This window comes from Parus major, chromosome 1 (genome assembly GCF_001522545.3).
Source record: "Parus major isolate Abel chromosome 1, Parus_major1.1, whole genome shotgun sequence".
NCBI lineage: Eukaryota > Metazoa > Chordata > Aves > Passeriformes > Paridae > Parus > Parus major.
This window is the reverse complement of record NC_031768.1, coordinates 92,572,574-92,586,348: the sequence shown is the minus strand read 5'-3', so window position 1 is coordinate 92,586,348 and position 13,775 is coordinate 92,572,574. Positions and strand designations below refer to the sequence as shown.

At 43.9% G+C, this 13,775-nt stretch overlaps 1 protein-coding gene across 2 annotated transcripts; it reads left to right on the top strand.

Moving 5' to 3' along the window:
- Positions 1 to 26: 26 nt before the first annotated feature.
- On the top strand, positions 27 to 13,359 carry QTRT2 (queuine tRNA-ribosyltransferase accessory subunit 2). Of its 2 annotated transcripts, none has more exons than XM_015646579.3 (8): positions 27 to 286; positions 1,269 to 1,324; positions 2,598 to 2,674; positions 5,303 to 5,512; positions 6,459 to 6,658; positions 9,178 to 9,329; positions 10,832 to 10,949; positions 12,012 to 13,359. In XM_015646579.3, exons 1-8 carry the CDS (start codon positions 90 to 92, stop codon positions 12,271 to 12,273), a joined length of 1,272 nt encoding a protein of 423 aa, XP_015502065.1. In that variant the 5' UTR covers positions 27 to 89; the 3' UTR covers positions 12,274 to 13,359. The 2 variants fall into 2 exon arrangements, with proteins under 2 accessions (XP_015502065.1, XP_015502075.1); XM_015646589.3 differs by lacking the exon at positions 27 to 286 and adding an exon at positions 319 to 337.
- Positions 13,360 to 13,775: the final 416 nt, after the last annotated feature.

The window sequence follows — 13,775 nt, the reverse complement described above, 5'->3', positions numbered from 1 at the left end:
GCGGGGCCGGGGCGGGAAGGGGCGGCCCCGTTCTCCGCCTTCTCCGCGTCCTCGTTCCCCGCGTCCCTCGGCGGCGGCGCGGGCCGAGGATGAGGCTGACGCTGCTCGGTGCGGGCGGCGGGCGGCTGGGCTCGCTGGCGGGGCTGGGCCGCGGCGGGGCCGGCGCGCTGGCGCTGCCCGGCTGCCTGCTGTACACGCGGGGCGGCGCGGCGCCGCACCTCACCCACGACACGCTGCGGGAGGTGCGCGGCGTGCCCGGCGTGGCGCACATCGCCCTGCCCGCCCTGTGAGTACCCGCTTCCCCGTCCGAGGGAGGTGCAGGGCCGGGGTAGGACAGGTGAGGGGAAGGGAGCTGGAGGGCTGCGTGATTTTTAGCGTGTTTAGGCCAAACCCATCGTGGTGACATCGCAGTCATTTTCCTGAGGTGGACGGCAGGGCGAGGGGTGTGATTCTGCCCCTCTGCTCCACTGACACCCCACCGAGAGTGCTGCATCCAGCTCTGGAGCCCGCAACGTAAGAAAGATGTGGGGTTGTTGGATCAGGTCCTTTGGAGCGCCACAAAGATGCTCGGAGGGCTGGAGGATCATCCATGTAACAACACGCAGAGATATACAGGGGTGTTCAGCCTAGAAAAGAGAAGGCTCCAGGAAGACCTTTTACCAGCCTTCTGGTACCTACAGGGGGATTATAGGACAGATGGGGACAGATTTTTATCGGAGCCTGTTGTGGTAGGATAAGAGGTAATGGGTTTAAACTGTAAGAGCGTATCTCTTGTAATGAGGGTGGTGAAACACTGGACCAGGTTGCCCAGAGTGGTGTTAGGTACCCCATACCTGAAAACATTTAAGGTAAAACTGGAGCAGCAACTAACTCTCAAAACTAGTTAAGTTGCAACTGAAAGGAAAGATTAACATGGTAAAGCTTGTGCAGTTGTTGAATGATGTGAACACATTAGTAATGCTCTCCAAAAATTCACAGTCTAGCTTCGTGCTCTCCATCAACTCTGTGTGCCCTGGTCAGTGCAGGTAAAAACTTTACTGTATTGCCAAAGAATTATGAGTGCCCCAGGTTGTGAGATGTGATTCTTGACCTCTGTGACTCTGGCATTCCACATCTATCCCTGCTTCACTGCCTGACAGCTGGATGGCAAATACCAGTTCAGTGTAAAAAAATGCATAAGTATGGGAAAAAAAGCCTTAATTATGAAACCACCAAATTCTTGAGACAGTTGTCTGCTTAGTTAATGTGTTCCTATATCTGGATTGCAGGGCAGAAATGCATGACGTTCTGGAAGAGTATAAAGAAGGAGCTGCAAAATTTATGGGTAAAGTACAAGTATTTGCTTGTATATCTGAGACATTATGCAGGTCGATCCCACTAGAGCATGTTCAGGCAGTACAGTAGGCAGAAAGCTTTGCACATTTAGGGATTTTCTCACTCAGAGTGGTACTAGGGAAGACTTGAAATAGTATGTTGTCACTAGTATAGCCAAAAATCTTTCAATCAGGCTACAAAGTGATGATGTGTCTGTAATTTCTATAATTTACAGACAGTTCTTTGTGTATAGAATCTAGCACATTTTGCCAGAAAAAAAACCCCAAAAAAAACATGAGTTGCTAAAGCTTGTTTTATTTGTTCTAGGTTTTTTAAAAGCACATGGGAATTTGGGACATGCATTTCATTATATATAAAATAATTGTGGTTTGGCTTTCTAAAGGAAGTTTGCATCCAACTTCCAATAAACTTTACCTGTTTAGAGCAATTTACTCCTTTAAGAAAAATTGAAAGATGCATTTGTCTAGAACTTCCTGGAGGCTTTATCTGTTTCAGTGGCTATCTCTGAAGAGAAGGCTGTATGTCACTGAGACATACTGTCTAGCTTTCTGACATTTGAAACCTCCAGTCTGGCAGGGATGATAAATTTCTCATTTGTGTAGTTGATATGTCCTCTCACTCTCTTCCTGTTCTGTTCTGTGAGGGTGGTGAGCCACTTGAGCAAGTGGCCCAAAGAACTTGTGGGTGCCCCATCCCTGGAAATGTTCAAGGGCAGGTTGAATCGGGCTTTGAGCAACTTGGTCTTAGTGGAAGGTGTCCCTACCCATGGGGCATGATCTCTAAGGTCCCTTCCCACCCAAAACATTCCATGATTCTACTTTGCCCTTCCTTAAAAGTCCTAGGCTTGGGATTGTTGCTAGTTTGGATTGTGTCAAGTGTCAGGTGTCTCCAGTATATCAGTCATCAGCTGAGTGGTCAAGTGAGTCAACTGTTGGGTCTGGAGAATTTTAGTAGGTGGAGTATTAATCAAGAAGAAACATAAATAAATCCCAGAGCATCTATGCAGGCTGCAGAACCAAAGGGTATTGTTTCATGGTTTCTCCTGCTGCTGCACTCTTCTCCAGGTAGTTAGCAAAGGTGGGGAAGAAGTCTGCCTTCTTTGGTGCTGAGAGATAGATGAACAATATTTTCTTCATCAGAATGGATGTACTTGTGTGGGGGATAATACCCTTTTCCCTTTTGCAGATTAGCAGGCCACATCTTTGCGTTAGCTTTGCTTTGGTTCATGAAACTCTGCTCTGGATCTGTCTCTCTGTTTTCAGGTATGCCAGATACTGTGCTCTACTGCTCCCTTCATGACCCAGTCAGTCCGTGCCCCTCTGGCTACAATAGTAACAAGGTACAGTAACTCTAAAGACTTGAAAGGGTCCTCTTAAAAGTTCCCAAAAGAAATCTGCCAGTCCTCCTTTCATCTCTATGTGTATGCTCAGACAGCCACAAGATTAGCAAAATAAATCCTTGTACAAAGAGGATTGTCATTTATTTACATGCTCATACCTCCAACTAAATGAAGCTGTACATGTTCTTACTTGGTAGCATGTTCCCTGAATGGTTCCTGAGCAGTTAAGTAGCAATTCACGTAGAAAGGAGAGCTCTGGACTACCATGCTGTTGTGGTTTAAATGGCAGCAAAAGAAAATACCTGTGTTTTGGCATATTTGCTATACAAGCTTATGCTCATGCCACTGATAAACAGTAAATCTGAACCCCTGTGTGTGTATTTACACACAGCCTACTACAGGCCCATGAAGGGACAGGACATCAGAATTTTTGCAGGAGGGTGTCTCAGCAATCCAGGAGTTTGCTGGTTCCACCCCACAGGCACACACACTGTCTGTGCAATCCACACACTGCCTGCTGCCTGACACAGCTCTGTGCTGGAGCTCCTGGCACCTGCTCAGATACACTCAGTCCCAAGGCCTGTTTGGGTATGGCCACATTTGGTGGAAGGTCACTGAGTGACAGAGGATAGCTCCTGCCATACAGCTGTCAGTGTATATTCCTTGCTGCTGGGATCCAGGCTGAGTCTGTCTCTCTGCAGGGAAGGGATTACTTTGTCCCACTGTTGTGCAGCTTTGAGGTGAAAGCAGCAATCTAAGCATGGGTGTTGGGAATTTGATTCAGACTTTTTTGGGTTTCTTAAATAAGCTGGTGAAGATATTTGTCACCTTGCTGTAAGGCTTTCTGCAGCTGGATCTGTGCTGACAAATACTTTTGAAAGCAATGGGACAGAAAGCTCTGTTCCAGAAAGCCTAGCACTGGCTGGATTTAAATAATCACAGGATAATGCTCAGCTCTCTAAGCTGCATGGCTGTTTTGTTTATTAAAGCAGCTTTTTTCCTCTCAAGAACAGAATGAAGGTAACTAGATGTGATAACACTCTGCCCTTTGGCTCAGACAACTCTGACTTTCCTCTGCCTGCCTTCACCAGCTGTTCTTGATGCCCTCACAATAAGAGGCAGCAGGTACTGTCTGAACAACATGCTGCTGCAGAGCAACACACAGCTGCTGTGTTTTAGTTACTCTGTAGATGCAAATTTTGCAACTCCTTTTGGAGTTGCTCTTTTTACCAGTTGGAAATTTGCAAAAAAATTTATTGCTTTGGAGACTTCTGGTTTTATTCAAATTTAGCAAAATTGGCTGATAAGGCCAGAAGTAATCAGAATGGATAGATGAACAACAGTCACATGGCATACTTGTACAATCCTTTTGGGTCTTTGTGGAGACCAGACCAAAAAAAAAATAAAGCTTCTGCTTGTATTTTTTGCATCTGCTGATGAAATTCAATTTGCAAATTAGTATGCATGAGAACTGCACTGCTTAATCTGTCTGTCTGGCATAGGCTAGGAGAATGTGTTTAAACCCTCAGGCCCCAAAAAGTGCCCATAACACTCCAAGCTATATACTGTTTCTGATGGCTGAAAACCCTTTCTCATTTAAAAAAGCATGAACAGAATTGTAGATGAAAAGAGCTGACTTCCAAAGGGCTTGAGCCCTTTACTTAACCTGCTTGAATACCCCTGTAAAGTTTTGGAGCAGCAGTTTCACAAGCCTGATAGTAATACAACCAAAGTGATGGCCAAGCTGCACTCACAGGTTAATTACAGATTTCTGCAAAATAAGCTAAAATGTGAACATTTTGTGAATCTGAATGTTTAGTGAATTGAATGGTGACATCTGCTAGCCTGGAAGTGTTCAGGTAAGATAACCTCTCTGTCCATGTGCTTTTGTCTTGCTTTAAATTCTTTTGAGGGTATCACAGAGTAAAAATGGAGGATTGGGTCCCATGTGTGCTGGCAGGATGGGAAAAGACAGGGAAGATTGTGTGTGAAATCTTAATGAGCATGTTGTCTCGGTTTGGATATTTCAGTGCTTTCTAGAGTTGCTGTATTTGGGACTTAAAATAGCATTAGGTTCTAAGATTGAGTGCTTAAGTAGTTTTGTCTTCTTCCCAGTCTGTATGGTTTATATAAACGTACATTCACGTGTATTGTATGAGCTAAGTGCTCAGAAGAGGAAGTAGTTTCTTGGGTTTGCATTTTGTACAGAAAATTAGCAACTTGTATTTCTATTGCAGCCTTTGCTGCTTTTTATAAGCTTCTGCTTACTAGATAACAAATTAGGTGGGAAGTCAAGGGGTTTTTTTGGGTTTTTTTTTCCCAATTCTGCCACTAATTTGTGTGATGAGAGGTCAGAAGCTCTATGTCAGATTTTTAAACGTGGAGAAGTCAGTGTTGAGTGGAATGGTTTCACCAAAGAGTATCTCAGAAATTCCAGTTCAGTCATGTATCTCCTTTCATTCATTGTGCCAAGTGCAGCTGATTATTTGAGCCCTGCTCCAGGGGAACTTATCTAATGAGCTATCATTCCAGTATCTGGTGTTTCACCAGAGCAATTCCTTCTCTCCTTTCACCCTTAAAATCTGCTGTCCTTTGCAACTGCTGTTCATCCCTGTTCTTCCTGTACAGGCGGTCTCCCTGTGGGGAAGCTCAGGGCGCATGGAACTGACAGCTTCCAAGTTCATGGACATCCAGCGGGCCATCCAGCCAGACTGGTTCCAGTGCATCTCTGATGGAGACACCATTTCTGGGGAAGCTGGCAGAAAAAGAGCCAAGAAGTCTGTGGATAGGTCTCTTTCCTTCTTGGATATATGCCTTCAACTGCAAGAAGAATCACCGGTAAGGTCCCCAGGATACCGAGGGAGGATCACTGCATGTGTTTCTTGGTCTGTGCTGCATCCTGGAGCAGCCCCAGGATGGGATTTAGTAGGGAATTGTGTCACATTTGTGTATCAGAGAATGCCCAGCTTACAGTCCAGAGTTAGGTATAACCAGTAGCACAATGAGTTTTCCTTCCTTCTTTTAGTAAATTGTCTCCTGCACCAGGATCACCCCTCATCTCTACTAGTTGAGGAGAGCTACATTTTAGGATTTTTCTTTCTGCTTTTGCATTGTGATGCATTTCTTTCACTTACCTTATTATTAGATGTATGGGCAAAGTGGGATCTTCTTACTCAAATTGAGAAAACCCATCTTTTTGCTCTGAAGTCCTCTTAGTTCCAAGTGAGGGAGGATTTGATAGAATTAGTCAGTGCTATTCTTTATTTCTTCCAGCAGCTTTGAAACTTCCCTCCCTTTTAATGAAAGGAGACATACTATCTGAGTCTGCTCTACAAGGGAAAACAGGTGACAGGAGCTGGTGTTTGTATCTCCTGAAAGGGAATTCCCTGTGACATCTGGTGTCTGACCAGACAGGATACTGGTACCTGCTTTGTATTTTGCACCAACACATCTATTGTTGAGACCCCATCCATAAAAAGTCATGTACAGCGATGGTGTGTGGTTATTGCCTTCTGCAGGGAGGTGGGAAGAGTGGCATCAAAATTCTCAGTGAGTTAGTGTCAAGGCAAGGAGCAGAATCTTGTCTCTGCTAGTCCCATTTCTTACACATGGACTTCACAGTGTTGTGTGGGGAATAGTCTTACATGAGATGAAACCCCATGGTTCTGCCAAGTTTCTGGGAATGTGGGGCTTAAGTAGCAGACATCTGAAGCCTCGGCTGTAAGATATCTTTCATGTCTTTGGCAGAGCATGCTCTAACACTTGCAGCTTTCTCCTGGGGCAGGAACTACAAGGAAGTGTAATGTTTGGGGCAATTGAAGGTGGAGATGTCTTGGAAGAGAGGCTCAGATCAGCCAGGGAGACTGCCAAGCGGCCTGTCGGTGGCTTTCTGCTCGATGGCTTCCAGGGAAGTGCCATGGCCAAGGAAACCAAGTTGAAACTGATAGCTTCTGTCACAGCAGAGCTGCCAGAGGATAAACCAAGGTAAGTTGTGTGGGCAACACCCCAAGAAATCCATCTGTCCTATTATGAGGAGCATCTACAGGCTGTTGTGCAGTTTCCCTGTAGGAAATAATCGCTGTATTGCACAGCTCTGTGTGTGCCAGGCTGCATAAATTTTACCATTGTCAGACTGCAGTCTTCAACAGTTGTTTCAATTTTTGGCTGCAACTGGCACCAGGCTTTGCTCATGCTGTGGGTTTGAGGAAGAGTGTTTAGAGGAAGAGTTACAGGTAGGATATTCAGGGTTACTTGCATTTGGTCTTGGAAGCCATGGCTTACTTGAAGTTCAGCTCATACAAAAACATTGTTATCAAGATATTTAGCAGGGATTTCTCCCCAGTAAAACTGTCATGTTTCCAGTTCTCTCTGGCCTGAACTGGCAGATGGCAGAGAGGGGTGCTGGCAGAACCAACCAGTGCTTCCTACATGACCTTAGTAGCCAGCTCTGTCCTAGTACCTGAGGTACTGAGCCTGTGCACTACTTGGGGTTGGTATAGGCTAGCCCAGAACATTGGTATTCTCTTCTTGGACAGTGTGGGGCTTATTGCATATCTGAGTTGTTGTGCCCATCAGACCCATGCCAAGGACTGGACAGGAGTGGCAGCTTTCTTGATCCTTATAACTGACTAGCAGTAGCTAAAGACTTCTTGAAAATGTGTGCTAATATTTGGTAATGGTTCAGAAGTATAGAGGTTTTTTTTATTGGCTTGAGCTTGCTGGATTGCTCTTACCAGAGCAACTGCTACAGAAATAATATGGTTGCTTTTTTCATCATTTCCTGAAGAGAATTACTGAGGCCCCATTGTGTTCCTGCTTCCCTTTGCTAACAGAGCATTGCTCTGACCTAATGGTGTTTAAAAGGAAATTAAATGCAAGAGCACTGTGTCTGGTATTGCAGCTTTTTCTTGCTTAGTGGTGCCTGGGGTTTGAATTTTCCTGACAATTAGGAGGCTTGCTGTGTTGTTGCTATCCTGTCTGGTTGAGCTACTTAAAAGATCCCCTGGGAGCATTAGAGTCCAATCTGCTCAGCTAACCTCAGTGGCTACCAGTGCATCTGCCTCATCTATCAAATAGTTTGCTTGTCTTGTTAAGACAAGTGTTTCTGAACTCTTGATAGGAAGAGAGCTGGTTAGCCCCCGGGGGTCTTGGAAGTACCTCAAGTGAATTTCAGACAGTCCTTGCTCCTGAATCACCCTTGCCATTCTGGCTGGAGAAGCTGTTTACCAGCTCTGTTCTAACCCAGCATGAAATTCTCTAGAAGACAAACACTTTCTGTGCTTCGCTCAAGAAGTGACTGCTTTTTGTGTGATGGTAAAATGATCTTATGAATGTACTCTTTATGAAGAGTCCTTTCATGTACCTAAAGGGGCTGAAGTCTCTTGATAAAGTTAGTTTTCCTTTCCAATAGTATAGGAACCCTTGCAAGAACAAATGTTTGTCCTTACCTTGCAGAGATGAGTTTCAGCAAAGCTTTGATCATATATGCAGAGCTACTGTTTTGACTTTTGCATATAATTTTCTCCCTGTCATGGGAACCTGAAACATAAAACACTCATGCTGTAAAGTTCTCCTATCCTTATTCTGTGCTCATCAGTTTAATTAGAGTACTTAGAAAAGTGACTAAAAATGGCACCTTGTGACTTCATTTATCAGCCCCTGTGTATTTTCCTAATTATCTGTTTAGCTCATTGCCCTACATTAACTTCTACTGCTTTCAGCCCAGCCATGCACCTGCAGGAGAGCAGGCAGTGCTGTACTCTCTTACTCTTCACCCACCCCTGGTGAAGCTGCCAACTAAATTTGGCTGCCAGCAGGATCTCTATTACCATTGATGGCAATCCAGCCAAGCTCTTCCTGGCTCTTAATGCCATGTCTCAGGAGATGTTACAGCCCACGTTTTTGGGTAAATCATTTGAGCAGGTAGAGTGTAAAGAGAAGGGAAAACTGAAGCAAGGAGGTTTTCTCTTTCTAGTGACAGTTTTCATTAGTGCATTCCCCCCAGGCAGTTTTCCAGGTGCAGTAGGATGTGTCTGTCACCTGAAGGACTTGTATCTTTGACCAGCTATCTCCTGCTCTCTAGACCATCTTCTAAACAGCTAACAAACAAAAGGGTCCATGTGTCTGGTAGTTCACTGGGGCACAAGCATGGTTAAGGAAAATACCTGTTCTGTGGCACAGATGTTATGAATCTTGTTGTATTTACGTGTATGTGAAAGAAATCACGTACAAATCACTTCAAACACAATCAACAGAATGGGGTTTTTCCACAGTAAATGAGGGATTGTTGCTGTCTTCCAAAGGGCACATAATGAAAAGCCTGTTATGTACTGGGTGGGTTGGAGGTGGGGAAGTGGAAGCACATGGAGTTCTGAGTGATGACTCTTAGCAGTTGCAGAGATAAGCTACATGTGCTGCACATGACCTGGAGGTCCTTTCCTTCAGGCACCTGCTTGCTTCTACTCAGAATATTGTAGATTCCTCTTCCTGTGTGTCTCCTACAGAATCATTCATGGTGTAGGCAAACCAGATGAGGTGCTTGAGTGCATTGAAAGAGGAGTGGACATTTTTGAGAGCTTCTTTCCCTTCCAAGTGACGGAGCGAGGCTGTGCCTTGGTTTTCAGTTACGACTGTCACCCAGATCCTGAAGCAACAGGTAGGCTTCTTGGTGGTTGTTTCAGTTTTTACATTTTATATTGTGGTAAGCATAATTCATAGTTGGGAGGAATCTGTATCTGAGGGCTTTGTTCCTTAAATAAGTAAGTGCAGTGACCACTGGAAAAACTGGGATTCCACTACCACGTGTTGTTGAAGGTGGGGTGCTTTGGTGTGAAATCTGTTGAGTAAAACTTGAGGCCTCTGAATGTCTCATTAACCAAAATGTGATGATTAAACATTTCTTAAACACCTCCTGAATAGAGGGGTTTTAGTTTAAAACAATAGACAAATTTTCTGTTACCATTAGCAGTAAAGGCTGGACCTATTAAGCTATCTCTAGAGTTAAATTGCTATGTGTCTGTTGTAGTAATATGTTTTTGAAGTTCTTTTTCTGGCTGTCAGAAATTTCCCATTTATTTGGGCAGTTTTCCTCTCTATCCTTGCATGCATAGGTTTATATCAAAACCAAAATGCTCTGTTCATAACTGATTACACTGTGAGATGGGAATGTGTATCACCCATTAAAGCACCTATCAAATGTGTTTCAAGCAGCTGTTTTGTTTTGGCCTATTAAATGTTTTTAATACAGGGGAACATCTTACATTTTTTTCTCTTGGGTAGAACCGAGTGGCTTTTCATGCCTAGATAATTCAGAGCCAGCTGAATGGAACAGAACATCTTGTTTCTTTGTGCTTGCTGCTATTTTTTTAACCCTTTTCTCTGTTTGTTGTTCTTTATCTTGTCTTTATTCTTAAATTATAAGGCTTTAATAAGGGTAATGGCAGTGGTTTTGTCCTGTGTCCATTTTAAACACAGTAGGCATGGATTATACAAACAGTAATATTGGTATTTCCAGATACATCTCCTTCTCCTTAAGAACAAACTTAAAAATGCAAACCTATAAAATCATGGGATGGTTCTTTATTTTTCAGATAGATGCTGAAAAGGCAGGTGTGGAACCTACCAACCTACCTCTTATGAATTAGTGCTACCAGCCTCTTTTGATTCCAGGGTTTGTTTTTTTTAAAAAAAAACCAAGAGGCATCTAAATCCCTGAGTGATCACAGCATGGAAGGTAGAATGACTGAATGCAGATGAGTTGTCTGTCTACTCTAACAAAATCTCAATAAAATCCATTTGTTCAGGTGATTACATTCTATTCAGCATACAGTTCAGACAAAATACTTTTGACAATTTATAAAGAGTTCAGCTCAGTAGAGCAGCAAAAAGTTATACTGTTGTTTCAGCTCTTACTTTTGATTAGTTTTAGTTGATTAGTTTCAGTTGTCTCTTGCTGTTTTGATCATCTAAAAGTGTATTTGTGTTAACTAACCTACAGCAATTAAAGTAAAATATCTGCTTTCTAGAAGAAAGAGGCGGAAACTTGCGGCAGGAATTTTCAGTTGGCAAGAAAGTAGCAGAAATATCTACTCTAATATTGTTACCCTTGCTCTGCCCTTGCCCTCTGTTCTAAGGCTGTTGTCTTTTTAATTTAATCAGTTTTAACACAAAATGGGACCCAGGACCTGGAGAAGAATGGTGCTCAAGAAGACCAGGAGGACGTCTCCAAAGCTGACCCAGAAATGACACCATTTGAGATATCTCTGAAGGATAAAAAGTATGTGAGTTTGTGAGGAGGGTACCTGCAGCTTTATGACTAAATATGATGCTTTGTCCTCTGTATTTATTTGCAACTGGTCAGCAGCTGGATGAGAGACTTCATAAAACATGAACCTGTTGAAAAAAGTACTTCTGGACACTGAGTGTAGAGTGTTGGACAAGCATTCTAGCTTGTTACCAGGCAACAGCCTATCTCTGAAAGCACTGTCCTTTGCCTGACCTAGAACCAGGGGTTTTCTGATCATTTGTCCAGCAGACGTTCTCTGGTTATAATTATGTCTCAGCTGAAAGACCATAGGTTCACAGAGGTGGTCTGGGAATCACTTTGGTCTTCCACATCTAACTTTGGTCATTCTGAGATACAAGATTTTATTTAAACTGTGGAGACCCTCTACTCTCTTGACTCAGTTTGGGCAGCTGCAGAACAGTTCTGCCATTTCTGGACACTTCACAAAAACTTTGGCCATTGTTACGACTTGTCCTTCCTTCTTTTTGTTACAGGTACTTTCAGGCTGTCTTGAGTAGACAATTGTGTTGCTTTGCTGTCTCAGTGAAATGGTGCATCTCACAGTAGAGCAGAATACTGTTTTGTGAATAGGGGGATTAGTGAATCTGTGGTTTTGGTGACTTTCTCCTTTATAAACTGTGTGACAGCTGTCTTGCACTGCAGCTTTTCTGCCAGGGAAGACACAGAGGAGGCCTCTCTCTGCTGTTAGCTCTGGTGTAGTCAGAGTTATTCTGACTTAAATGTATAGCCTCTTGGCTCTGAAGTGAGTTCTGGCATGAGGAGGACTGGGGCTTTCAGCAGCTGTGGTCCCACACCATGGCAGGGTGCGGGAGCTACATGATCTTTAAGGTCCCTTCCAACCCAAACCATCTCTGATACCTGAAGTCCTTTTTGCCAGTGGTGCTGGTCTGAGCTGTCAGCAAATCTGGATTAAGGACCTCAGGGCTTTAAGGCTCAGGTCCCTGCAAAAGGCCAGGTGGTTACAGGGGTACTTTTTATTGCTTGGATGGGTCTTCTTAGCTCTGATGTTACCCAATGTTGCTTCTTCCTTAGATACCACGATGATTTTGGCCCTTTGCTGGAGGGATGCAGCTGTTACTGCTGTCAGAGGCACACTCGTGCCTACGTCCATCACCTCCTGGTGACCAACGAGCTGCTGGCCGGTGTCCTGCTCATGATGCACAACTTCCAGCACTACTTTGGTTTCTTCAGTGCCATTCAGGATGCCTTAAGGGACAGCAAACTGGATCAACTCAAGGAGCTTGTCTTCAGGCAGGCGCTGCAAGGCCCAGCAAGTGCAACACTGAGTCAGTGAGCTCAGAGAGGACAGAGGAGGTTGCAGGATGCATCCTCATCCAGTATCACTGGGTCCAGGGACTGTATCACCTGGACCTGTCACCAGTAAAATGCCTTTTTTCCTTCCTGGAGGGACCTGAAGGAGACATTTGAAGAAGATCTCACTTCCTGGTGGGGAAGGACAATCTTGTTCAAACGTGTCTTTTGGTTAATTGGCATGGTGCATTCTTGGTGGATGGAAGAGCCTGGACAGTTCACCAGTAAGACCAGTATGGTTAAGTTTGTTTCCAGATACTCACTCTTGGTTTCCCATGTGCAAGGACAGGGTAATTGAACTTGTGATTGAAGATAAAGCAGAGCATATACTTAAAATTAATCCATCTGCCTGGAGACTCAGCAGCTGCTTGGGACTCTTGTTCCATACCCGACAGTAATTACTGTTTTAGCAAAACCTAGTGGTGTCCTAGTCTCTCATCATGTGTCTCCTTGGTGAGAAATCCCACCTCAGTTTAACACACTGTCCTTGTAGCCATTGCCAGCATCTGTGTCCTTGGAAAGAACTGTCTGGAAGTGCTGCTGTGTCCAGTGGCACAAGGGACTGTGTGTACGCCTCTCTCAGGCCAGCTGCAGTGCAGAATGTTCTCTGGGCCTGGAGGAAGTCTGCCACATCATCCTGGCCTTGAACACCCCTACTTCTTGAGTCCCATTCAGTGGTGTTTAGAGCCAGAGAGGAAAGAAAGTGTTTAATCCATGTCCTGCTGTATAGGTTTGATTTTTTTTTTTTTTAACTCTTTTTCCAGATTTAACTCCTGTGTTAGCACATGGGTGACAATGTCTGTACCATTCTTTCTGGCCACCCTAGCACTGGTCACAGAGCAGGCTACACAAATGTCACTGTAAGATGGAGCTGTGGAAGGGAAGTGTCATAGGAAGGGACTTTTAGAAAACATTCTGGTGGGTCCTTGTTTTAAAATGACTTGCTTACGTCACATTCCTCTTACTCAGATGGTTTTGTTGGTTTTTTTTTACTGCCCCTTACTGTGGAATCATGGATGTAATCATTTTATATTACAAAGCAGCAATAAAAGAAATTTATTATTTGTTACACTGGCTCTTCAATGTGTGACAGAGGTGTTGTACCAGAGAGTTTGAACTCAAGGTGTCTCCTGAAAGCTTGACCTTGCAGCCTGATGGAAGACATTGTCTAGGAGTAGGATTCTGTCATGGAGCAGGTTTCTGAGTAATTTGCTTCAAAAGAATGTCGTAATAGCCTTGGAAGTGTTGAAGACAGCTGCCTGTTCCTCTCCTCATAAGAGCTCTACTCCCTTAATTAAACTTGAAAAAATGCTACACTTAATGGCCTTAAAGCCATTAAGGATTAATCTGTAGTTTGCTCTTCACAATTTCTGCAATACTTTAAGATTTTAATACCTCCCATCAGAATGGCTTTACCATAGAGTTTCCTTGTCTCTTTGTGCAACTACATAAGGTTGTCATAGTCCTTTTTACCATTCCAGTCTT

Coding starts and splice junctions, on each gene's coding strand:
- QTRT2 (XM_015646579.3), top strand. CDS start 90: ATGAGGCTGACGCTGCTCGGTGCGGGCGGCGGGCGGCTGGGCTCGCTG. Junction 9,330..10,831: donor CCCAGATCCTGAAGCAACAG/GTAGGCTTCTTG, acceptor TAATTTAATCAG/TTTTAACACAAAATGGGACC. Junction 10,950..12,011: donor ATATCTCTGAAGGATAAAAA/GTATGTGAGTTT, acceptor CTTCTTCCTTAG/ATACCACGATGATTTTGGCC.